Raw genomic sequence first — 25556 nt, forward strand, 5'->3', positions numbered from 1 at the left:
CATCTGTCACAAGAAAAAGCCCCTGGTAAATCCCAGTTAGCAACTGTTCTCTGGTATGAAGCAGAAAGTTTTATCTTTTTTAGCTTGTGGATTTTTAATAGACTTACTAAGATAACTCTAGATATTTTTATCCTAGTGAATGTTCAGCCACTTAAATCCCTTTGAAGGTCAGAGTCTGTGCATAACAGCAGTAAATTCCTCATGCCAGCCGTGCAAGAAAACATCTTTCTTGTCACTTCAGATTTACACACTTTTACCGAATGCTTCTCTGTTATTGAACTAGAGGAGAAAATGTTCCACTACTCCTTTATTGTCTATTCTTTTCTTATCTACCTATTCTAAGCTCCTTATAAATGTGTTACTATTTTTGATCCTTTAATGTCTTTTAATCATCTGTTTGGAGTCTTTTCTGACTGAAATTAGAAGAAAAGTAGGTTGTGGTTTATTTTCCTCACATGATACGACAATTCATTAGTAATTCTTTAGTTTCCTGAAGGTAAATATTTTAAGAATTTTGTCTAAGAAAACCTGGCAGAAGGGTCATGGAAGCCCTTAGGAGGCTGAGGTCTTGTTCTGTATTTCTTTCCTCATGGGGCAATATTTTCTCCTGGTGTTTTAGAATGAATTAAACAAATTTAGAAAAATGTTCTGTTCTTTTGAAGCAATTAAGACCTGGGATTTGGATGCAGAAGGTCAAGGTTCAACTCAATTGAACCTTGAGTTACTAGCACCCGTTATACATTTTTGGAAACAGAGGCTTCCATTCTCCATTTAGTTATCCAGTATCTTTCAATGTCATTTTATTCACTGAAAATGCCACCCCCATTGCCTGATATAGACTCATCTAATATTCTAGTGCAGATCAACTACAAGATGGTATGACTTAATTAGCTTTATACAGGAGGAAACAAAGCTGCAGTTATTTTGCTGTGTAATTGCTGTGGCCTTATAAGCAGTTAACCACAGCACAGCTGATGAATGTGACTTCTTTAAGCTTTGTTATTATGATGGTTTTTTCAGAAGCGCAGTACTATTAGCATTTATTTATCATTTACAAACAACTTCTAAAATATTTTTTGCCTTTACAGATCCCAAAATATTGCAGAGCTTAAAATATTTTTTCTCCAAAGGCAAAGTTTTTCAGCTTGCATTCTTAATAAACCTGTGTTTAATTTAAGTAGGTTTACCACTATATAAGCACCTGAGTGTCCATTGCAGAAAGCTTTTTTTTAGATCACTGGTTGGTTTTAGAGTTAAGAAGTCATTAAAATTGTACCAGATTCTCAAATATATATTCACTTTCAAGTTACAGCTGCCTTTTATGTTTTAAAGTAAAGTTAAGCACCAAAAATAAGCAGCAATTCTGCTAATCTTTTGCAACAGATTAGGGATTAGGATGCTTTCCTGTGATGACAAATAGCACATCTATAGTTTTTGTCTATTGGAGTCTTAAATGTAAATCTCAGCATTTGTTATGTGTGAATGTAATTGTTTTCCTAAAGAATTAATTTCTGCTTAGCATAATCAAGATTCTATACTCCTCTGAAGGAATATTATCAATTTTTTCTCTTCAAATATGACAATGTTTTAAATATTCTTCCGGCAGGCATTGTTTGAATATATCTTTCACCATGAAAATGACGTAAAAAATGTAAGTAACTCATGTTCCTTTTTCAGATTTTATTATGTATGATTGAGTTATTTATGTCTATATTCTGCTAAACTAAGGATCCAGGTAGAACATCACAAGTATGGAAGTGAAGCATTAATAGTTGTTTAAGAAGGAGAAATCCTTTCTTACAGGGGAGATAGTCAGGAATGAAAATTGGCAAATATCAAGATATGGATTGGTATCTTTTTTGAGAAGCGAAACATTCTAATTCTTGAAAGTGGGTCCCTCAGCTATCAATGACAAGGTCTCTGAATCTAATGAATTCATGTTAAGGGAATTTATTGGAGCCTGAGTGGTAGCTGAACTGCCCGGAAATTCAGAGTCCTGACACTTGAGTCTAAGTTACAAAAGACTGTCCATTAATTAAGGAAGGTGAAAATACCTGACAAACAGGTAATGTTGAACATCACTTGACATTTTTTACTCCTGAGATGATTGCTTATGCATTTGGGTGAACAAAAAGAAAGTGTATTTGGTGAAACTACATAAAAATAAAATATCAATAGGATTTTGGATACTTGTTCTAGAAATGTAAATCTGTAATGCTGAGGTGTTTTGTGAAATCAAGAGAAAGATTATATTGTCCATATGATTGTCTGTAACATTTATTCTTCCAATATTTTCCTAATTATAGTTTTCCTCTTAACCCATCCAAAAGTTTTCTTCTGTGGTTCATATGTTACTGCACTGAATGGGAAAGATCAAGTTTGGGTACATATTGTTTAAGCTTTCAGAGAGTGATAACTGTTGCAGAGGTTTTTTGGCAGTTCACACAAGGAAAAGATCTCTTTATGGAATTAATAAAATGTCAGTATATTTCATTGCTATCTATGTGCACCCAGTTGAAATGGAATCAAAATGTTCAAGTTTTTTTGAAAGAAGTTTATGTCAATAATGCATAGTTGACTAAACAGTTATTGAACTTTCTGCAACACTACTAGCTGGTGTGCAGTTAGATCTGGAGTTAAACTCTCCAGTTAATCAATAACACATACCAAAAATATTTTGCTGTTGTTGACATAGCTCCTAATAATTTCCAAATGTACTTCTATACAAAGCTTTTTAATCTAGTACCAAATTATGAAATCTGTACACTGTCAATTTATTGCATAGCATTCTTTCAAGAGGATTGACTTGTAATGCACTATTAATCCAAAATATCATTGAAACAGTAAGTGCAAGTGTCAGAAATATCAGAGAGAAATTGAAATTAACATTTACATAATCCAATACTGAATATGAAGGAGGTACCTGGGTTTTAGCCCACTAGTAACTAAGAGTTTATGTTTGTTGCTGAAAATCCAGTTCACTAAGAATAAAGGGGACACTTGATATGATGCTACATGTGTCTGCACTTTAACAACATGCAGCCTCTGTAGGCTACACATACATTCATATAATGCAAGTAATTTTTAAAAGAACTCCAGAAAAAAATTGGAAGATGTTTCTGCACTGTACTGCATGTATTTTGAAATCCTAGCTGAGAATCCCAAATCACTGTCTTGCAGGAAGAGTTCTGTATATTTTTTTACCCACCTGAGCCATTTGAATAAATACTTGCAAGCAAAGAGGTGTCAGCTTAATCACCACCATTACTGTGTAATGAAAGAGAGATCAGTGTTTGGTTAATGATTTCATCTTATTGGAAGAAACTATTGCTGGGAATTGAATTCCCACATCACAGAATGAGGTGTCTTTATAATGTAATGTATATCTCTGAAGTGATTTGTTTTAGCTGTTCATTTTGCTTTCTCTCATTTGCTTTCACTGCCTCTTTTCTTATGTGCTTTCTACACCATTTGCAATATAACTGAATTCTCCAAACTGTTCTCCCTTCCTGTTGAACCTCATCTGCATTAATTTTTCTTAAAAAAAAAGAAACACTTTAATGTTTGCTGAAATGTGGCTGCATCACTGTTTATTCACCTCTCCTAGCAATGGCATTTCACAATTTCAATATCTTACATATCCCTGAAAATAATTTGGTCATTTAGGGTTCATCAGAGAAACAGCACATATGTTAACTTTTTAAAGTTTATCTGGCTCTTGCTTGATCACTTGTTAGAACATTCACTGACATCTCTCACATCTTTGTATTTCCTGCTGCTGTGTGATAATGAACTTTCTTAAAACCCGACACTTTTCTACCTGAGATGAGATGAAAGCACTTGAAAGGCTTGGAACCCTGGGAAATTGACTTAAGTTTGAAAAGTCTTTACTTTGGGCTTTCTGCATGGATAGAATACTACTTCCTGCAGTTTTGAAAATAAAACACAAAGCAGTAGTGACAATATCCTTTCCTTGTCACTGTGCTGAACTGGAATAGTCTGTACTGTTCTCATTTGCATTATTATTTGAGAAACAAAGGCAGTTTTATTATTTATCTTCTGTTTCATATTCAACCAGTATATGGAAAGAAAAAAAAAAGACTCAGCAATTTCAGTTGAGAAATGCCATTAATCAGTGTGCATTCAACTGGATAAATAGTGCGAGGAAATTGGTTCAAATTAAAACTAAATATATCTGTAATCTATCAATTATCAGAAATGTGGGGATGCAAGAACAGAGAAGCAGTGAGCTTTTCAGCACTTGAAAATATATTCAAAAGTCTTTTGTCATATGTAATGAAAAATTAAACACTTGTCTGAAGAAAATACTATTTCTGTATCCATTACTGTCCTTGACTTGTTTCTTTTTGAACACATGTACTTAATAACTGACTTTCTTTCCTTTCTTTCCTTGAGCTATTTCTAAAAGCCATTTTATGGGCTAAATGCTGTAAGAGCAGGGCAGTTTCAAAGACTTGTCCAGAAATAGTTCAGCTGCTACTTTTTTCAGTAGACCATGGCAGTGTATTTTGCCATTTTTCACAGGTGGGTAATGATGGCAAAACACTTTGTCCTGAGGAAGCACAAAGATTGTACACTATATACTTGTGACCAGAAGTCACAACCTCTCATTTCTCCTTAGTTCTTCTCAATACTTTGTATTTATACTCTCTGATAGAAATCTATTTAAAATGGAATTATGTCAGATCTACAAAATATAGAAATCCAGACTACACTCACCAAAATAAATTGTGCTAAATTGACCATGGCTTATGTCATTTCCTCAGCTATTTTATAGACTATCTGGTGTTGATTTGTCTACAAATAAGACTTAAGTCAATGATTGTTGCTGGGAAAATTACTGCCATTCAACAGCACATGAAAGAAGCAGCAGATGCTCACTATTGTTTCCATCTATCTAATTTCTAGGTGCACACAATACTCTGTATGAAATTACTGTTTCAAACAACTGTACATTTACCAATTTAATTTTGTAATATAATAGTAAATTGCCACAAGCCTACAGGCTGCCTTACAGCTGGTAGATAATTTGGAAGTCTTAGTTATAATACAGTTTAGCTAAGGGAAGTAATGGTAAAAAAAGAAACTCAGAATCATGCTAAATACATTAAAGAACCTACACTAACTTTCATTCTTTAAAAAAAAATTTTTTTAAAAGAGAAACAAAAAATCCACCAAGTATCAGGGTTTTTAGACATTTTTATTTTCACAAACATAAGAACTGGGAGTAAAGTAAATTTGTTCTGAAAAGCTGCTGAGGGTTAAGATTGTTGTTGAAATGGGCTCTGCATTCTTGAGTATGCTAAGTGCTCTAGACAGTAACAACTTCAGCTCATCAGTATGTCCAGATGATGAGTTATATCCTAAAGTTTATTAAAACTTTCAGGACAAGCAGTGTAGGTTTTGAACTGATATACATATTGCAATCAAAAATCCTTAAAAGGAGATATCAGCGTCTGCCAATTCCAAGTCTATGCTGTTTTTCCCTTTCAGTTATTAATATGACTACACCAATGTCCAGCAACACACAGGAGTGCAGGACAGACATATCACTACTGCTCTTACAGACTGATTTTAAATTAACATGTTGTGCTGATTGAACATTGATTTGTAGTCAAACTGTACAATTAAAAACTCGAATTTTGCAGGAAACTGAAATTTAAATATGCTAGCAGTTCATATTGACATGGCAAGTTGAAAGGTTTTACTTTTAAAAGACTATTTTAGTCTATTTACTAATATTTCAAGGGCCACATTGTCAAAAGATTTTTTTTTTTTGTAATACCAGCAAAAGTTTTTAACTATTAGCACACACAAAGCCTTCCCAGGGAAACACTTCTAAGAAGTATTTGTAACTTTGGTTACAACTTTGGTAGGATTTTTTTTACTGAAGTTATTGTAATCATTTGTAAAGTATCAGAAACAGTATCTTCCTTTCCTTTTTCATTAATTGGAAAATATAAAAACAGGATTAAATTTCAAAAGCTAACTTCAAAATGAAGTCATGCTGTGTTTGTTGATGCTAGTAGAAGACCCCAGGAAGAGTTCAGGATCTGCACCGACAAATAAACTGCTGATGTTACTGTCTGCTAAGCCTAAAGTCTTAGTTCCCATTTTCCAATCGCAGCCAAAATTGTTAGCCTTGCGTAAAACAGTTATCAGAAGCAATTAGGGTACCAGAAAGAAACCTGAATGTGCAAAAGGGATCATTTTCTGAAACTCAGTCCTCCTTCTTGAGCCCTTGCCATCAGAGAGCTCTGAGGAAAGCTCTATGGAACATGGTATTGTCAGTATGATCCTTACCCCTCTGAAGTGGCTGCTCCTGCTGCATTAGAAGCAGGTGTGGTATTGACAGTCACCCACGTTGTTTACACATCTGTAAGTGCAACAGAAGTAACCAATGTTTTACCCTCAATTACTTTCACAGATTTTCCAGTACTGAGACAAAATTGCTTATGTACCTTCCCATGAAAGGACAAATCTGTCCAGAAGGGTATCCAGACCATTTCTGTCTTGAAGCAAGCTTATTCCCCATTATACTTGTAGCATCCAAACGCCCTTTGGGCAATTTGCAAAGACATTGAGAGACAATGGGCAACCAAGATAAGAGCTGCCATCCAAGGTCTTCAAGGATTCCACCTAACTTGAAGAAACAATGAATTCAGAGTTGTAGGTTTACCTGAGTTTTCTCTCTCCTGTCACAGAGGCAGGGACTAATGACAGCTGTCTCTTTTTCTCAGGGACAGCACTGACACAACTACTTATCTTGAATTGCTACAGAAAACAAATTCTTTCATTCTCACAAAGCCAAAGGAGAGGAACGTGTCTAAATTGTCATATCTCCACTGACTTTTCTTCATTATGTCAGATCTAAACCCATTGACTGCTTGCTTCGTTTTGCTAGCAGAAAAAACAGGAACCCGGTGTAGACATAGATGCCACTAAATTGGGCTCTTAGAGCATTTCAATATTCAGATTGATTTTTCCTGGAATTATTAGTTTCTCTGCTACTGAGTGACTGGTGCACAGAACTTTTACATATTATTCCTAATAGATAACTTGTTCCTGAGTTCTGTGGTGTGCAAAATGTTTACCAAAAAAAGCAGGCAAGAAAGGTTGCTTCTTTGTTATAAAAACTCTGAGCTAAAGCTTTTTACCCTACTTCTGATGATATCCTGAAAATATAACAAACATAACATGGCTTTGATATGTTCTGAGATTAAATGAAATTTAAAATAAAAAGAAACACAAGCATATCTATGGTAGGTTGTGGTACAGAAAAGACATATATTTGTTTACTAGAGGTGTTGAAATTATAGCTAAAACATGAAAGGCCATAGATTCTGACTGTGGTGGCTGATCAGAAAACATTGATTAACTTAGCTGCTTTTCCAATATACCAGATGAAAGAGATTTTAGACCTCCACCATCTTCAAAAGATATCTGTTTCTTAGAATATTTCTCTGTTTTCCTGTAATAAAATACTTGTTTACATTATAGACTTTTTAAAGGAAAAAATATTTATTATTGTACATGTTTGAGAGTTTCCAGAAGTAATGGCAACCTGATATTAGCAATGAGATGAAAATTTCTGCAGTATTTCAAACTCACTTATTTCTTCTTTTATTTCTTTACTTTATCTTGGTTTTAGCAACTTTTACTGAAAAAGGATGGGAAGCTTGGAAAAAGTGTTTGTGCTTAAACAAATAGTGTATTCTGAAGTGGCACTGCAGGAGTCTGATCAAAACAATTTTCTGTTTTCTCTTTGATTTAGAAGAAGCTGTTTGGATTGCTTATTTTTATAGGGAGAAATAATGCTTTCAGCTATTTTATGCACTGAACTGTAAAAGTAACAAACAAAAAGCAGTCCTCCACCTCAAGTTAACTGGACTTTTGCTCAACATTTTCTTTTTACAAACATCTTTACTGTGTTTTCTTTGTGTAAACATTAATTTTAAGATGATGGGTTTATTTTGGAAGGCTCTAGATTTGGCAGCCCTTGCCACTGAGTACGCACAGTTCAAGGACTGGTGGTGGAAGGTCCAAATTGGAAAGTGCTACTATAGGTAAGCCATTGTTCATTTCTTTTGTGGTGAGTGATTGTGAGTGCAGAACCTGTACTGCTGAGTGTGTTGGGCAATGCTGAACACTGAGAAATAGCTCAGAAAGTGTTTTGTTGGAGAGTGCTGTGCTTACAGTGAAATCTCCTTTGATGCACAAGGAGACCGCTGCTTGAAATAAAGGCATCCATAGTGAGTAACTGAATTAGTTGCAATTTTGCCTTTGTTAATGGATTTTAAAATAATTATTTGTAAAGTCAGTCAATAAATGCAAAGAACTATTGTTAAAAAAGATCACATAAAATAAATGTTGCAGTATTAGTTTGAGAAATAATCTGTCAATGAGGGCTTCAGATTCATGAAATAATACAGAATAAAATATTCATGTTAGACACTTTCTGCCAGAATTACATTGCCCAAGAAGTACCAGTTAAAAATATGATGAGGCTTAAGGCTGGCACCCCATACACAAGCATCAAATCAGAATAGGACAATGAGAAATATTAGCAATTCTTAAAGCAACTACCCACCCTTTCCTTCTCCTGGGCTCAACTCCATTCCCCGTTTTCTCTACCTCCTCCCTTCCCAGCAACACAGGGAGGACAGGGAATGGAGGTTGCAGTCAGTTTGTCTCTGCTGCTTCCCTCAGGTAAAGGACTCCTCACACTCTTCCCTTCTCCAGCATGAGTCCTCCCCAGGGTCACAAGTCCTGCTGTACCTTCTCCAGTGTGGACTCATCTCTCCATGGGGCCACAGGTCTTGCCAGGAGTATGTTGCAGCATGGGCATCCCGTGGGGTCACAGCCCTCTTTGGGCATCTACCTGCTCCAGCATGGGTTCCTTCACAGGCTGCAGGTGGATCTCTGCATCCTCTTAGTCCTCCATGGGCTGCAGGTCAGGGGCACAGCTGCCTCACCATGGGCTTCAGCAAAGGTTGCAGAGGAACTTTTGGAGCACCTCCTCCTGCTCCTTCTGCACTGACCTTGGTGTATGTAGAGATCTTCCCACAAATTCTTACTCCTCTCTCTGCCTGCCCTTGTACTGTTTTTTCCTCCTTCTTAAATGTATTCTCCCTGCATGTTACATTATTCCATGCTGATTATGGAGGCACCACCACTCTCATGAGTGGGCTCAGCCTTGGCCAGCCGTGATTCCATCTTGGAGCCCTCTGGCATTGGCTCTGTTGCACATCAGAGACATGTCAGCTTCTCATAGAAGCTATTCCTGAATCCCCCAGCTACCAAAACCTTCTCATGCAAACCCAATACATGAGCTTAGAGGTCATTCATGACTTTCAGGATTTTTATGAATCGTGTTATAGAGACTAATGCACCCAAGCAGGTACATGGACTTCCAGGGTCCCAAACTACCTTATGTCCCCATGGCTGTGCTTCTTTGTTTTAGCTGGCTTGTTCTATTTGTGTTTTGTGTTTCTTCAGCAAGCATGTGCTCTTTGGCTGACGGAAACAAAAAGCAATTTATATATGAGAAAGTAGAGCATTTTCTGTTGTTAAAATTGCATGGTCCTCCTAATTTGTAGTTACGTAGCTTTTATAGATTAGTGCAAAATGTTTGACTGTAATTATGCAAAATAAATGCTTTTGAGATAAAATAGACTCCTGTGATGTTCATTCACAGTGGAGATTATCTGTGTGATCTTTGCCATGGGCAAGGAAGTTCTGGTCTGAAGCAGTTTGGGTAGAGTTGAGGCATTAATTGCTCATTTTCTACTGTGTTTTAAGAGCAGGAGGAATTCCTGTGAATACGAGTACGTCATTATTCACCATTCAGCCATTCCAGAAGGCTGCATGAATAAGAGGGGGCTGAAATTAATGGATTTGTCTTTTTTATAATTTTGAGTGGTTATTTTGTTATCTTTAAATAATGACATGTTTTTTGTTAATGTGCACACAAATATGTGGTCATAAAGTGTGCTTTCAGGCAGTTTATGTTTGGTTTAGTTTGAACTGCTTCATTATTTAATAAGCTTATAAGAAATCTTAAAAAAAAAACCAGTAAACAAGTACCTTCTATATGTATCTGTTGTCTCTTTAGGTTGGGATTGTATCGTGAAGCTGAAAAGCAATTTCAGTCAGCCCTTAAACAGCAGGACATGGTTGATACCATCTTGTACTTGGCAAAAGTAAGTCACAGATACATCGTTGTGTTTAAAAGTGTGTGGTCTCCATGCCTGAGGCAATACATGCTAACAGTTGCAGTGGGAGTAGATAGTTTACAAAATTATTTTAGAGCTCCCAGATTTCACAAACAAGATTTAAAAAATGTTCTATGTTACTGGATTCTTTGTTCTAAATTCCAATGAGGATTATGTAGCTAAAAAAATTATTGAAGTTCCAGTATGAAGACCAATGTGGCTATATATGGTCTCCTAGGAAACAAATGCAATAAATCTGTAAATAAAGAGCAAAGCTCAAAATCCTAGTTTCACAAGCAAAATCAAAACAAAGTGAGCTTAAAGGAAGCAATCAGAGACCTTGAAACAGGGAATGTTCTGTCAAAATAAAGGTATTAAAAGCTTTAAAAGAACAAGTGGCACAGCTGAGTCTCAGAACTACTTGTTTACCAGGAGACACATTAGATTCTAAACGTTTTCTAAGACATTCAAGTAAAGGTAGCCTGTGAGAAACTAAAACTGCATTTTTCTTCTGTGTGTCCTAGAAGGAGATGAAACCAGTTGCTCTTTATCAGTTCCCCTTAAGCTCATTGCCACCGGCCTGTCCAAAAGTCATCACTGCTAGTGGATAATTCAGATGTTCATATGTGCTTTACATTTTCTGAGCAATTTATATTTTGTATTTAAATGATCATCATTGCTATCTAGAGACACGTCTTCAGTACTGTGTTTGAAGTTCACTGAAGCTTATTAATTTTCCTGTCTCTATCACAAGTCATTCTACAAAATACATAGGATCACAAATTGTTTGGGTTGGAAGGGATGCCAGTGATCATCCAGTTCCAATCCCCCCTCCGTCCCCCATGGACAGGGAGGCCTTCCACTAGACCAGGTTGCTCAGAGCCCCATCCAGCCTGGCTTTGAACCCTGTCAGGGATGGGGCATCCACAGCTTCTTTGGGCAACCTGTTCCAATGCCTCACTGCCCTCAGAGTGAAGAATGTCTTCTTAGTATCTAATATAAACATACCATCCCCTTGTCCTGTCACTACATGTCCCTGTAAAAAGTCCCTCTTCAGCTTCTTGTAGGGTCCTGTCAAGTGCTGGAAGGCTGCAATTAGGTCACCCCACATCCTTCTGTTCTCCAGGCTGACCGAACTCTCTCAGCCTTTCCTCCCAGGAGAGGTGTTCCATCCCTCTAATCATCTTGCTGGCCCTTCTCTGGACTCGCTCCATGAACTGCACAGAATTATTCAATTGGGAGTGTAATTGGATTAACAAACAGTGATTCATTAGAGGAGATTTGCATCCCCCTACATCAGTACTAGCTCAGGCAGGAGCTGCATTTGAACTTCCACCTCCCACTCTATAGACCAGCTTGCTCAAGTATAAAACGTTGCACAGCATAATTTAGTGTCAGTGGACAGGCAATACAGTAAGGCACAGAGATATGGCTCAATTTAACAGAACTGAAAAAATCAGGCTTGAGTTAAGCAGCCATTAAAAATTAATAAGATTGCATAAAGTTCTGAGGAAATATACTGATACTATGATACTAGTTAGTTTTCCTTATGTTCATTATTGCAGCAGTTATCTGGGTTTTAAATAATATTTTCTTGAAAATGATCTCTCCCTTGAAATGTAGTTTACAAAATATAAAAGACCAAAAGAAGGGAAAAAAAAGTAAGAATCTTTAAAGCAGTCTGTTACAGGGCTTGCAAGGGTCTTCAGGGTGAAGAGAGGCGAGAATCTTGACTTCATGTTTAGAAGACTTGATTTATTATTTTATAATATATATTACATTATAACTATACTAAAAGGAATAGAGAGGAAAGTTCTCAGAAGCTAGCTAAGCTAAGAATAGAAAAGGAATGAATAACAAAGGAGCTCTCTCTGATTTTGTCTTAGAGAGAGCTCGGTCTTGGATTGGCCACTAACTATACACATCTAACATGGGCCAATCACAGGTGCACCTTTTACATCTCACAGCAGCAGATAACCATTGTTTACATTCTTTTTCTGGGGCCTCAGCTTCCCAGAAGGGAAAATCTTAAAGAAAGGATTTTTATGAAAAGATGTCGGTGACAGCAGTCAGGACCTGCTGTGAAGTTACAAAGTATTTCATGACCTAGAAGAGCTAGAAATGGGATATTTTTACAAGAGATAAGAGAGAGACCAAAAAGAGAATGGAGCAATTCTCCTTTTAGCATATAGACCATAATTAGCTGTAGTGCTTTTAAAGAGCAGGTCTCCCCAAAGCAACTGTGAGTAGATGGAAATTGCCCCACCTGTTTTTTAATTTCTTTGCCATTTATCTAGAGAGCAGCTCAACATGTGTACAGAATTGTTGCATAGTGTGATATCACACTGGATATGAGAATTACATTGTAGAGTACTGTGGCTGTGTGGTTTTAGCATCTGAAGTGAGCATCTTTCATGTGAGTTTTAGCATCTTTGGAGTCAGCCTCTAGATAAAGCAATAGAGCAGATTTAAGTCATTAATCCTCAGAAAGCATACTTCATAAACAAAGATAAAAATATAAAAAAGGGGCAGATCTAGGGGAGTTTCACACTATCCATTTTTTAAATTGGATGCATCATTCATGGTTAATGATGTAATTAATGCAGTTCTAATCTACTAAATACCATGCCCTCCAAAACCATTGCTCTTTTATAGATTTTCGCAAGAAGGCATTCACTTTCTAGCTTAATACAGAAAATGTGAGTGACATTAGCAGAATGAGAGTAAAAAATGCCTGTATTTTAACATTTTGCCAATGACCAACTTGGAAAGGCAGTCCCTTTCTTGGAAGACACTCACAGTTGTCAGCTCTTTGATAATTAAGAATGTCATTGAGTGGTCATAGGAAAGAATTCTTTGCAAGTGTCTACAGCAGTATATATCTGTGGGATTTCAAAAAACCAATGTACAGTTGTAATTGTTGGCAGTCAGAAGTCCATGAAGTTTAAGGACAAAAGTACAAATTGGAGGTTTCTCAGCTGTTCAGCTAACACTGATATTTGTTTTATGTTTCATCACAAAAAGGTTGTATCAGGATAGCAATCACAGATTCTTTCTCTTCTTTAGTAGTACCATATATTAGCACTGATTAATATACTATTTCTCCAACAAAATCCTTTTCCACTCAGTGGGAGATAGAGAAATCATTGTAGCCATCTAGTTTCCCAAAGCATGAGTGCAGGGTTTCTCCCTTTGCTGTGGCTGTTTACCATACCCCACAGCAGGAAGGCTTTACAGCTGTACTCTCAGACAGCTGCTGAGGGGGTCCCTATCAACACTGGACATATTGAATGTCCAGTTCTCACACAATTATTATACACATTGCACATTTTCATAATCAACACAGAAGCCAAACTCACAGAGGCAAAACTGTCCTCTTTCCATAGGATTTTGTTGTTTGTGACAGAGGAGGTTGGTTGAGCAGTAAGGAAACTTGAAAGTGTCACTGCTCTGTGCAGTGCAGTCTTATTCAACTAAGTAAAACATTTTGATATTCCAGCATTATCAGCCTGAAGATCCTGTTCTTTCAAGCCTAAACACAAGATTTTGAAAATACATTAAACAAGATGATTTTTTTTTAATTCAAGGTGATACCTTCACCTCAGTGTCAAACTATATGATAATAAATAAAAAGATATTTTAAATTAGTAATATTCAAATTAATCATGTATAGGTAAATTTAATTATTTCAAGTAGCATATTTTATCTTCATTACACAGATTTATTCAGTATTCACTCCATTATTTTCCCTGTATTATTCATCATCTCAGCTAATGGTTTCCTGTATAAATGGAGGTGTCATCCCTTTTATTTATCTCCCTTGTTAAACAGCTGAACATGTATGAAAGTCAGACATTTGACATCTATATACACTTTTTATTTGCTTAGGTGTATTTGCGCTTGGATCAGCCTGTAACAGCTTTGAACCTTTTCAAGCAAGGGTTAGAGCAATTTCCTGGAGAAGTGACTCTTATTTGTGGAATTGCCAGAATCTATGAGGTATGCACCCACTCTGCAATCCTTATAGGGGCCAAATGTAGCAAAGAAAAGAGGCAGTAGTTGAATATAGCTAAGGTCATCAAAACCCAACTGTGCTGATTTTCAGTGTCACTAATGCAAACAGTAACTTTCCACAAAGGTAGCAAGGTAATGTCAGGGGAGCCCTGCAGGCTTATTTGTTTCAGCAATTAATCACACCAGTGAGATCCCATTTGCCCTTGGCATGCAGAAGCAAGTCCATATTAAGTCAAGTTGTCCAGATGTTGTCCTTCCTAGTTTATATGTATTTCATCATACTAAAACTGCTCAAGTCACCAACCAGCAAAATTAAACAGCAAAATAATTAATTTGTCTGTGCTGTTTTTATTAGCACTATGTCTTGTCATTTGTCTCTTAATGGTCTGAGAGCAATTAGAATGTGAATGTTTCTTAGTTAGGAAGTAAATGTTGTACGAAGTAGGATTAGTTATAAAGTACTTTCAACTTAGCATGGTAACCATGTATTTTATATTTTAAAATTGTGTATTTTCATGTCAAATGGTGGATTTCATATTGTTTCTGTGCTGAAAGTTGGTCAAGTGATATTCTAGAACAAATGTTCAAAACAAAGTAATGAATTTTTTTTGTGTTTGTGTCTGTATTCATGCTTGGCATTCTATCCTGTTCTCATCATTCTCATCTAACCCCTAAGCCTTAATCCATTTTCATATTAAATCCTTTTTGCCCTTCAGCAAGAAAAAAACAGCTGCATAATTTTTGGAACCTTTTCTTTCTGAATTGTTGAATAGTGTTTAATATAGATGTTATTTTGCAGAACCAGACAAAACATTGCATAACCCTTTAAGGAGTTATTAAAGAGCAGAATATATTTGACAGGATCTAGTTTTGCACTGACACTTGAATGAAGGATTATAGCTTCATTAGCAAAGATTTGCACTGCAGCATAGGGTTGCTTTTATTATATAGACTCACAAGTGGAATATTTGTATCAGACATCTTAATCAGAGCTTTTCTTCTCAGTCACTAACTTTTGACAGTACAAAGAGTTATAGAAAGTTTTTGGTTTAAAAAAACTGCGTAATTTTTAAAGGGACTGCTTAATTACTATTTCTTTGAACCAAAATAAATCCTCTTTTTTTGTAGCTAAATACACTGTTGGGGTTATATAAAAGCTTATTCTTTAATTATGTTGGGAGCACATTGTATCTACAGCACACAGGTAGAAATTATTCTTATATAAACGTATATATAAGAAGCAAGTTTAATCTTTTAATATTTTTTTTTCTTGTGGGGATAGGTTCTCAGGGCCTTGCACTCCTCAGAAACAGTGCAGTGTCATTTCTAGCAGTGAGTTTACCCTAATTCATCTTCCAAGTAGCACACATCCTAGCATACATTTATATGCAGTACAGTTCTCTTAACTGTCATATCCTAGGTAGTACAAGTTTTGGTAAATTCATAATTCTGGTTTTCAAAGGCACATAATAGTTTTTCATATAATTTTCATTATATTCTCGTTTGTGTTCAGAGCAATTAATGACTTGATTTAAAAAACACTGAAAATAGTTGAGACATTGTCTGGTGAAGTCAGTCTGTTCTGTGTTACCATGCTGGAAACTGACTGCACAGTTCTGGGTGTCACAAGACATTGTGCAAGAAGGGGCAATGTCTGTTGCACGTGGGGCTGCTCCAGCAGGGTCCCCCAGGTCACAGGGTCACAAATCCTGTCAGTGAACCTGATCCAGTGTGGGCTCCTCTCCTCATGGGGCCACAGGTCCTGCCAGGAGCCTGTTCCAGCACAGATTTGCCACAGGGTCATAGCCCTCAGCAGGGTCATCTGCTCCAGCATGGAGCTTCTCCACAGGCTGCAGGTGGATCTCTGCTCCCCTGTTGAGCTCCGCAGGATTCAGGGGCCCAGCTGCCTCCATGGTCTTCATCACGGGCTGCAGGGGAATCTCGGCTCTGGTGCCTGGAGCAGCTCCTGCCCCTCCTTCTGCACTGACCTTGGCTCTGCAGAGCTGTTCCTATCACATATTCTCACTCTTAAATCTGTGCAAAAACCTTCTTTTCCTTTTTAAATCTGTTATATGTTATCACAGAGTTTTAACTACCTTCTCTGATGAGCTCAGTCTTGAGGCCAGCAGTGGGTTCATTCCAGATCCAACTGGCATTGGCTCTGTTGGATGTGGAGGAAGCTCTGGAAGCTTCTCACAGAAGCCACCTCTGTAGTCCCCCTTCAGCTTCCAAACTCAATACAACAGGCTGTCTCTTTTTCTAAAAAATAAAAACCAAATAAATTTCTTGTTGTAGCTGTGGCATAGAGTTAATTTCAGGTAAAGATACTACTAATAAATCAATATGCATTCCTGTCATGGATATATGTGTTGTTTGTGAAGATGCCAGACAGTGGTGTTGAATGGTACAATCAGAGAACTTTAAGAGTATATATAATTAATCTCAGTTGGGTACTCTACTGGGCATAGATAAAGCACTCTGTAGATTAACATTTTAATGAGTTCCACATTAAAAATAGGTGATAAACAGTAGAAGTAATTGGAATTTTTGTTCAATTGTGTAGGAAATGAACAATATCTCCTCGGCTGCAGAGTACTATAAGGACGTGTTGAAACAAGACAATACTCACGTGGAAGCCATTGCATGCATTGGCAGTAACCATTTTTATTCAGACCAACCTGAGATAGCTCTGCGGTTTTACAGGTATCTGTGCTTAGGGACAGGGAGGGAGGGGGAACAGAATATGTGAGAAGGTAATATACAGGTTTGATCTTTGTAATGGAGGAAAAAATTAATTAGGAGATTGGCATAGGAGTAGGAATGAGCATTTGGACAAATGTTACCATAAAATCCGTGTAACAACTTCTGTACATTTTTATACAATGATAAGAACACCACTACAAACTTGAAATCATTAGATGAGGAGTATGTAGAAGTATCAACATAGATTATCATTCAACCAATAAACAAGGAAGGTTCTTTCACAGCATGAGGCAGTTTGAGAACAGTGGATCTTGCCCTCAAATTAAATTGCATACAGAAGGCACAAGGACTTCCTCTGTAGCCCTTACTCCACCTGAAGTGACCAGGTGTTGTGACCACAAAATCCCTGACTTGGAATGCAGGCTGGGCTTCCTGTGTGTTTTACCGAAGGCAGTGAAAAGATAGTGTTAACACTGCTGCTTGATTTTTATTTCAATACAGTCAGAGTGCAAAGGAGCCTGACGTTCCCTCCCTAAGAGCAGATTAAGTCAGCAAGAGCACTATCATCACATTTCTGTTGGACTTGAGCTCTTTTGTGCTGTAAATATGCATAAACAGAATTTTTATAATACATCTCCATTTTAAAAGACACATTAAGCAATATCAATGTGAATCAAAATCTGCTTGATGTGTAAGATTAATATACATTCACCTCTAAATATACTATTACTAATTAGGGCAGTACTGAAGGATGGGAATGAAGCAAAAAATTGAAGTCTTAAGAATTTATAAATTATTATATAAAGTAACTGAAATTATATAAAGTAACTGCAGCAAACTGCAGCTTGATTGATGTTGAGGGATTGGAAAGAGGAAACAGAAAGTCTGCTACATCTGTCTTACAGTAAAGTCAGATCATGTCACCCAGTCAAGAAGACAGAAGTTACTAATTTATGCAGACTTGTGCACAGTTGTGATTCTAATAAAAAATACCTTGCACTGTCCTTCACGAAACTAACAAGTGTAGGACTGTAACACTTGGTTTTTATACCCTCTCAGAATAAGGAGAAAGGAGGAGATAATTTTGTCTTTTAGAGTAGAACTCCTACTTGAAATTAATTAAAAAAAAATAAAACAAATATTTTCTTTCAATCTAGACGGCTCCTGCAGATGGGTGTTTATAACTGCCAGCTCTTTAACAATCTGGGCCTGTGTTGCTTCTATGCCCAGCAATATGATATGACACTATCTTCATTTGAACGGGCACTGTTTTTGGCTGAAAATGAAGAGGAGACAGCAGATGTGTGGTACAACTTGGGACACGTGGCTGTGGTATGAAAAATAATAACCATCTTTCTGAATAAGTAAAATTTATTAAAAATGTAAAAAAATAACTGGGAAGAAGTAATTTCCCTTCTTGGAAATACAAAACTTGATAATGTACAGGGTAAAGTCCAGTACAGATGGAATGTTTATTTGCACTTCAGTGGGGAAGAAGCAGCAAGAGAAAAAACTCTGTACTTTACAGAATGTGGCTTTCTCCTGCTAAAAGATCCTCACTCCCCGCTACCTTTAACCTTCCCATCTTTCTAAAAAAATTACAACATATACTAACCCTTGAAGGCCTTGGCTGCAAAATAAGCTAATCTGACCAAAAAAAAAAAAAAAATTCAAGATATTTTTCTAGGAACTGTTATTTGTTTTACATGGAGAATTAGACTGATTATTTTGTCATAAAAATACACATTCAGCCCCAAGTAGCCAATACTAAAGCACTAAGTAGGTCATTGTTGAGAAGGTATTTTCCTCTGTCTTAAAGGCAGCTAGAGAAATATTGTGTAGTTGTATGATAAACTTTGTTAAATTTCTACACAAATTGTCTTACAGTCTTGCCCATTTTTATAGATGTTCTGCAAGAAGTTGTGTTGGATTTTTCTTTAGCTACATGCCCAGAATAAGTTTGCTAAATGAAGTTTTTGACATGAGTTTTCTAACATGAGTTGTCTTCATTTCCTGATAATAATTTGAGTCAGACACACAACTTTGTTTTGTAGTGCAACTAGGATAAACACAGTAATTTATACTGCCTTAAAGATTGAAATTTGAACTGTTGTGCCTGTATTTTTCAGCATTTGTCACTTTTGATATTTAACCTGATGCTGTGTCAGTGTCAGTCTTAACACTACAATAGTATTAGTCAGCTACTCCATCTGAGGAGTGAATCTTCCTTAACTTAAATATGTGTAGAGACAGAGAAGCAAGATGACTTCCCCTGGAGACATCTCAGTTTTTCTTACCCTGCTAAGACAGTAGCAGATAGCATAGTCTTTAGATGCCACTTTAATAATCCAAAAGTTAAATTAGATGAAGTGAATATCTCTTGAAGCATGGCAGTTTCTGCTGGAGAGAAATGATTCTGTCTAGAGAAAGAATAAGGAAAAAAACGAGAGGATCTGGGAAGAAAGCACATATGCTTCTGGTCAGCATGTTTTTATTGTAATTTGCATTCCACTATGGGTGAAAAGATACTCCAAAAACAAAAAACAGATGCACGTTGTTTCCAATCTTTTCACAAATGAAAACACAGTCTTTCTTTTAGGGCATAGGAGACCTGAATTTGGCTTACCAGTGTTTCAAGCTGACCTTAGTCAACAATAACGACTATGCAGAAGCTTACAACAACCTGGCTGTGCTGGAAATGAGAAAAGGTCACACTGAACAGGTCAGTGCTGGATCCCAGCCTAGGGAGAATGCTTCATTTAGGCATTTTGTATTTAACAAACATGTCATTTCTCTGAGGTGGAGGCATCATGTGAATGTCTAACTTACTGTTACAGGCAGAGGACATGGATGACTATTATACATGTTTCAGTGTATTGTCATGCCATCTCCCATTAAACTGCTTATCCTTTGGCATATCCAAATGAATCATCAAAACAAGCAGGGTTTCCAATAACTTTGCAGTTGTTGAGATGTTTGTTTGTTTTTAATTGATACCCAAAGCAAACCCCATGACTTTGAAATCTTCACTTAAAAGACGACTTGGACTGTATATTCAGTTTATAAATGTAGATAACATACTTTTGTTGGGTGGCAGAAAAGACCAATGAGATTCTCTCTTGAAAGTTGGGCCTTTTTTAGCAAAGCGATCACATTAGAATTCTGTCAGAAAGCAACACATTCTTGATAACCACCTTTGCATCAATAATCTTGGTGGTTCATCTTACCTAATATGAGTATACTGAGTGTATTGTGCTTAGATATATAATTGACATGCATGGTGGAATAAATGTAACCAGTTTTATACCCATGCAGGGAAAATGAATATGTGTTGTTTGGGCAGTTTTGGACAGAATTAATGTGGGCTTGTTTTAGACCTCATGAGAACAAGCTAATTTGATGGATTCATGTATACATCATAGAGCTAAAATAAATTATAAATACCTTTTTTAAGAGCAGATTGTCTTAGACAGAAGTTAACTTTATTCAGATAACCTAGCAATTACCATGGAAACACTGAAATCAACCTAGAACTGGATGTTTCCAGTGACAGATAAACTTTGGGTTTAGTTTCAGTTTCATAATCACTAAATTTTTAGACATTCAATTCCCTAGTGGAGCATACCCTCAATTGTGGAAGTTCTGGTTGCTCATAACTAGCACTGCAGAGCCTTTCCATTAGAATATCTTCCTGCCTACTTTAGTTTTTAGCTTAAAATTTTCAGGTTTTTTCTTGTATCACATGTATAATTAAAAATTGAGATAATTTTGGCAATAAAAATATGCACAGAGCAATAAAAAAGGGCTGATATTTTGCTTATCTTGGCTTTATTTCACAATGATCTTTCATAAGTACTGTTGCATGTACGCAGATTTTTCAGATGTAGGAAGTTTTAATAAGTTCCTAGCTCGGTCTCGCCACAGTTTGTAGTTACTTACACAGTTTATAGTATAGAAACTTTTGTTTTTAAAGGTTTTGGAATTTTCCCCATTAAGTTCTGCATTTTTTTTAGTAAAATCTTTTACAAGTGGACCTTAATTCTGCATTGGATTTACAGCATGAAGCTATACACTCTGATACTTAGAGTATCAGAGTATATAGTTCTCTGAGAACTTAGTTTGTTTTACCTTTTAATGCCTCTATTTTGCTAGTGAGAAAAAAAACCCCCTAATTTTATTTAAATGTTTGAGTGTGAAAGCTGTCATTTATATGATAAAATTTATGGTTTCAGGGATGCTTAAGACAGAGCTGTCAGAGACAACAGATAAATACAGTGGGGTGTTCTTTTTGAGTTTTATTTAATTTACGTGATGTATTGTCCTCAGGGTTTAAAATTGAATTGCTTAATTCAGTATGTCCCAATAATTTTTTTTCCTGACTCAACCAAAAGTCTTTATTCATTTCAATGTTATTTGATTCTGTTATGCCTACACTATTGATGTAACCTTTTTGGAAATGGCTTTCTTAGTAATGACTTAGTAAACATAGGATGATTTCTTTGAAGGATTATGAATATTGCATTAGATTCTTGTTACTCTCTCTCCCAGATGTCACTATATTATTTTTTTCATTTCTCTGTATAGGCAAGAGCTTTGCTGCAGACTGCTTCATCTTTAGCACCTCACATGTATGAGCCCCATTTCAATGTTGCCATACTCTCAGAGAAGGTAATGCATTATCCTGTTCTTGTCATCTAAAAATTGAGCCTTGGTGAGGCAGCTGGTTTTTTAGTGTTATTACTAAGAATTCCAGATAGATAAGACAAAAGAATGCAGAGTGCATAAACTGAAGGAAAATGCTAAATTACATTTTCATTTTAATACCAGTGTTTTCTTTTGAGAAAAAATGAGGCCAACTGGCTATGAAGTAACTTTATAATTGTCCAAATGCCTGGAAGATGAGCAATTCCATCTACAGTCTTTGCAGTCAGAAGCTTTTTCAGAATGTGAAGTGTAATAATATCATATGATTTACTAGTAACGATAGAAAGAATATCCTTTACTAATAGTATCTTACTGATCTCAAAAGGAAAATCTGTTATTCAGCTTTACAGCCTCTGATTTTTTATGTTAATAATCTATTTCATACAGAGTGTCTAAGACACTGTATTAACAGTGTCCAGCATTCCTGTTAATAAGAGAAATTTGTACAAATTTTTTCTTGTTTCTTCACAAGAAAAAAATTGCTTCTTTGCTTGTGCCTACACCTTCATGATTCTGTTATGAATCTGTGTTGTGTGGGCAGCTCCACTCCTACAGATGCTGAAGTACTCACATTAAGAAGGGAATAACCCATTAATTTGTAAGTGTATCCTCTTCATTGTGAAACACAAGACGGTGTTGAATAATTGCATTTCTTACTTACAGTTTGGGGAGTAAATCCTAGTCTGCAGATGTCTTGTTACACAGATTTTGCACAAAGAACTCTCACAGGTTATGGGAGAAGACAGACAGCCACATCAGCCAGGTGTTGGTGCAGTGGGGTAATGGAATCCTTAAATTCAATGTAAGGCCATGGTTTACAGAACATGACTTCTCTGGGAAGGATTTCGGCTTTTTCTCCTTCAGAGAATTCTTGCCACGCTGAAGCTCTGTGTTGAGCGATGCACAAGCAAAAAAGGCTCCTGGCTGTCCATAGCTCTTCCTTTCCCTTTCAGGAGTAATCACTTTTACTAGATATGTTCCCAAATGTTTGGGTTCTTTTTTGCCGAACCCACTTTCTGAGATGCTTTCCTTTTACTTCTTCCAAAAAATAATGCCTATTTAGGAAAAAAGTGAAGTTCTCTAAGTAGTGAACAATTTCTTCTAAGAGCAACAGAGGAGCATCTTTAGTTCTCCAACATTGTTGTGCATCTCTGTGAGGAAGCAGGAAATCACAGTTGTTTTTTTTACAAAGGCCTGATGGGTTGTGTTTTACTTGTTTATACAATAGCACTTCTATGGAGTTTGAAAGCAAAACTTCTATTTTTTTATTCCTCCATACTTCAAGCACTGGGCATGGTGTGTACCTTGTCCATTCTCCAAGAAGTTGGGTGAAATGGGCTATGTTAAGTTGATGTCTTGAATCATCCATTAAAATGGCATTTCTGTCTTTCTTATCCCTTGATGTAAGTGTGACATAATCCTGCCTCCAAACGTCCTTACTCTGACTGTTTGCTCTTTCGACCAGCTGTGCTTAAAATTTGTGAGCACCAGAAGTGTACTGCACAGAATGCAAATAGTAAAAACACTGCAGTGCTTGGATTTTCAAAATCAGCTTGTGTGTTTTTTACAGGTTGGAGATCTTCAGAGAAGTTACACAGCGGCTCAGAAGTCTGAAGAAGCATTTCCAGGCCATGTTGATACACAGCAGCTCATGAAACAGTTAAAGGAGCACTTTGCTATGCTCTGATAAGCAAATTTTTTATTATGTAAGAAGCTAGCCAGAGCAAATGTCCCATATACATTTTGAGAGCACCAGCTCAAAGTAGATGAACTATACTTTATGCATTCCTGTGGCAAAGCTTGTGTTACTTTGAGTAGCAAGAAAAGATTGAGTTTCAATTTCTTATCATCTTAAAAGATAACACTTACTCAAATGCAGCTAGAAAACTTTGCAGCTATGTACACAAGAGATTACAGAAAAGGGGGTTTTTTTCTGGCTTTTATGCAGAAAAAAAGTTGGTTTTAAACATTCCCATGTGACAATCTCTGAAGAAACAGAATAAAAATACTTCCTAACTGATTTTCAAGTTGGCTTTTGATAGTATACTTTCTAAATTAATGTGACGTTTTAAAATTAAAATACTTAAAAAGAATTTTAAATACATATGTAAAGCAAAATGTCTTATATTCCTTGTACTGTATGACTTAAATAAATTTAGTTTGTATGGTTTGTCTCATTTGTGTATGTAAGTTAAATTACATTCTTATTGCCATGAAAATCTGGATTGATAGTCTTAACATTTTGAGAGACTCCACAGAACTGGTATAAAATCACATAAATGCACGTGTTCTTCTCTACCCAGGAAGGAGTTTATTCTGGGTCTCAGTGAGGGAGAAGGCCATTCAGAAGCTTGCAAAATTAAGAACTAATAGTTGAGAACAAGGCTTTGATGGGGTGATTACATGTGCTACCACATAAGCACTATTGCTAAATAAATATTTGGATCGATCTAACTACAGGAACACTGCTACTAACAACAAATGAAAACTTTCTGTCATACTTTGTGTTTTAGCTAAAAGGAATAAATTTGCATGAATTCCAAACCGGACCTTTTTAAAAGACCTTTAAGAAAAGTGGGATGTTAAAGCAATCTGAAATGGCACACCCTGAAACAGACCTTTGAAATCTTTTCATGTTTCTCTGATGTACTAGGGGAATGTCTTAGCTTAATGGGCAACCCTAAACATGTTTATGAATCTTATGAGTCTCTTTTTTTCAGTATTTGTTATTTCTCCACCCTCATTTTTGACAGTTGTAGCTGGTGAAGGTGGATGCTGGGGAGCTTAGAGAAGTGTGCCCACAGGTTCCCCCACAGAGCATTCTGTAGGTGGCAGAAACACTCATTAATTGCTGTCACATGGTGTGAAGTGCAAAAGCGTTATTGGCTGAATAGATGCAGCATCTTTTATGGAATTTTATTTTGTCCATTTTCATTTTATATTATGGGAAATTCATCGCAATCTATTTAAAAGGGAATCTTAGTTACCAGTAATTCTCATTAGTCAAGATTTTACTTACTGCCAAAATGCAAGAATTTAGAGGAAAGTTCCATCATTTGATCTGTGGTATTTATGTCTTTCCAGCTGTCATTACTAAACTTAGAGAGGTACCAGAAAAAAAATTGTCTTAGCAGTTTAAACACAACTGTTGAGAATTTTTGAATGTCATATTATTAACTAGAAGTAATTTTCAAACTGCATAGTAAATAAGCCTATTTCTATATGAACTGGAACAGAAATGAGTAATGTGACTCCAGTTTTTAATCCATTGTGGCTGCTTGATAGTTCCTCCTAGGTGCTTATAGGATGCCACTTACTGTGTTCACTGCTCAGGCTAATGATCTGAGTAACTCTCTTCTAGCAAACAGTGCCCCTTACAGCATGGATCCAAATTCATTGTTCTTATTGGGAAATGTGTGAAGATCCAAAGGGAAAAGGATTATGTGTGTTAAGGAATCCTTCACACAATATACTTGTGCAAATCAGATGTTAAAAAACTTCTCCTTCTCCCCCACCCCCCCCCAAAAAAAAATATACAAAGGTCCAAACAAGGATTAAAACCTTTTAAACTCCCTACTCTGCAGCTTCTGCAAGCCATTCCAAATTGATCCTAGGTTGTGTGTTTTGATTGCCCTAAAAGGCAGCAGCAATTTGCTTTGTGGATCTTTTTGCCCCAAAGCAAGGGTCTGACAGTATGTTTTTCACAATTAGCACAGTACCAATGAAATCAAACGTGGTGATGAGTGCAGCAGCACAGTGCAACAACAGATGAATCAGCAGGCCGTTGGTGCTGGAAGAACCTTTGGGTTTCGTTGTGTGTTAATTGGGAGTGAGCTACAGCAAACGCCGGACCGGCAGCCTGGGGCAAAGCGCCCACGGTCACGGGGGGCGGCAGCGGCA

At 36.5% G+C, this 25556-nt stretch overlaps 1 protein-coding gene across 2 annotated transcripts in view; it reads left to right on the forward strand.

The window, feature by feature from the left end:
• Nucleotides 1-23830, forward strand: part of TTC8 (tetratricopeptide repeat domain 8) — a 41278-nt gene extending 17448 nt beyond the window's left edge. Inside the window, exons 7-15 of one of the 2 annotated variants that reach the window (XM_054275501.1) lie at nt 1607-1651; nt 8002-8087; nt 10136-10223; nt 14124-14234; nt 16813-16952; nt 18110-18284; nt 19552-19674; nt 21537-21620; nt 23227-23830. In XM_054275501.1, the coding sequence (XP_054131476.1) occupies nt 1607-1651; nt 8002-8087; nt 10136-10223; nt 14124-14234; nt 16813-16952; nt 18110-18284; nt 19552-19674; nt 21537-21620; nt 23227-23343 (969 nt within the window). In that variant the 3' untranslated portion in view covers nt 23344-23830. The remainder of the gene's footprint in view (nt 1-1606; nt 1652-8001; nt 8088-10135; nt 10224-14123; nt 14235-16812; nt 16953-18109; nt 18285-19551; nt 19675-21536; nt 21621-23226) is intronic. The other variant, XM_054275502.1, reaches the window with a different exon arrangement.
• The last annotated feature ends 1726 nt before the right edge of the window (nt 23831-25556 follow it).

Source organism: Melozone crissalis, unplaced genomic scaffold, assembly GCF_028551555.1.
Source record: "Melozone crissalis strain CALT ecotype California unplaced genomic scaffold, PUWL_Pcris_2 ptg000018l_1, whole genome shotgun sequence".
Lineage (NCBI taxonomy): Eukaryota > Metazoa > Chordata > Aves > Passeriformes > Passerellidae > Melozone > Melozone crissalis.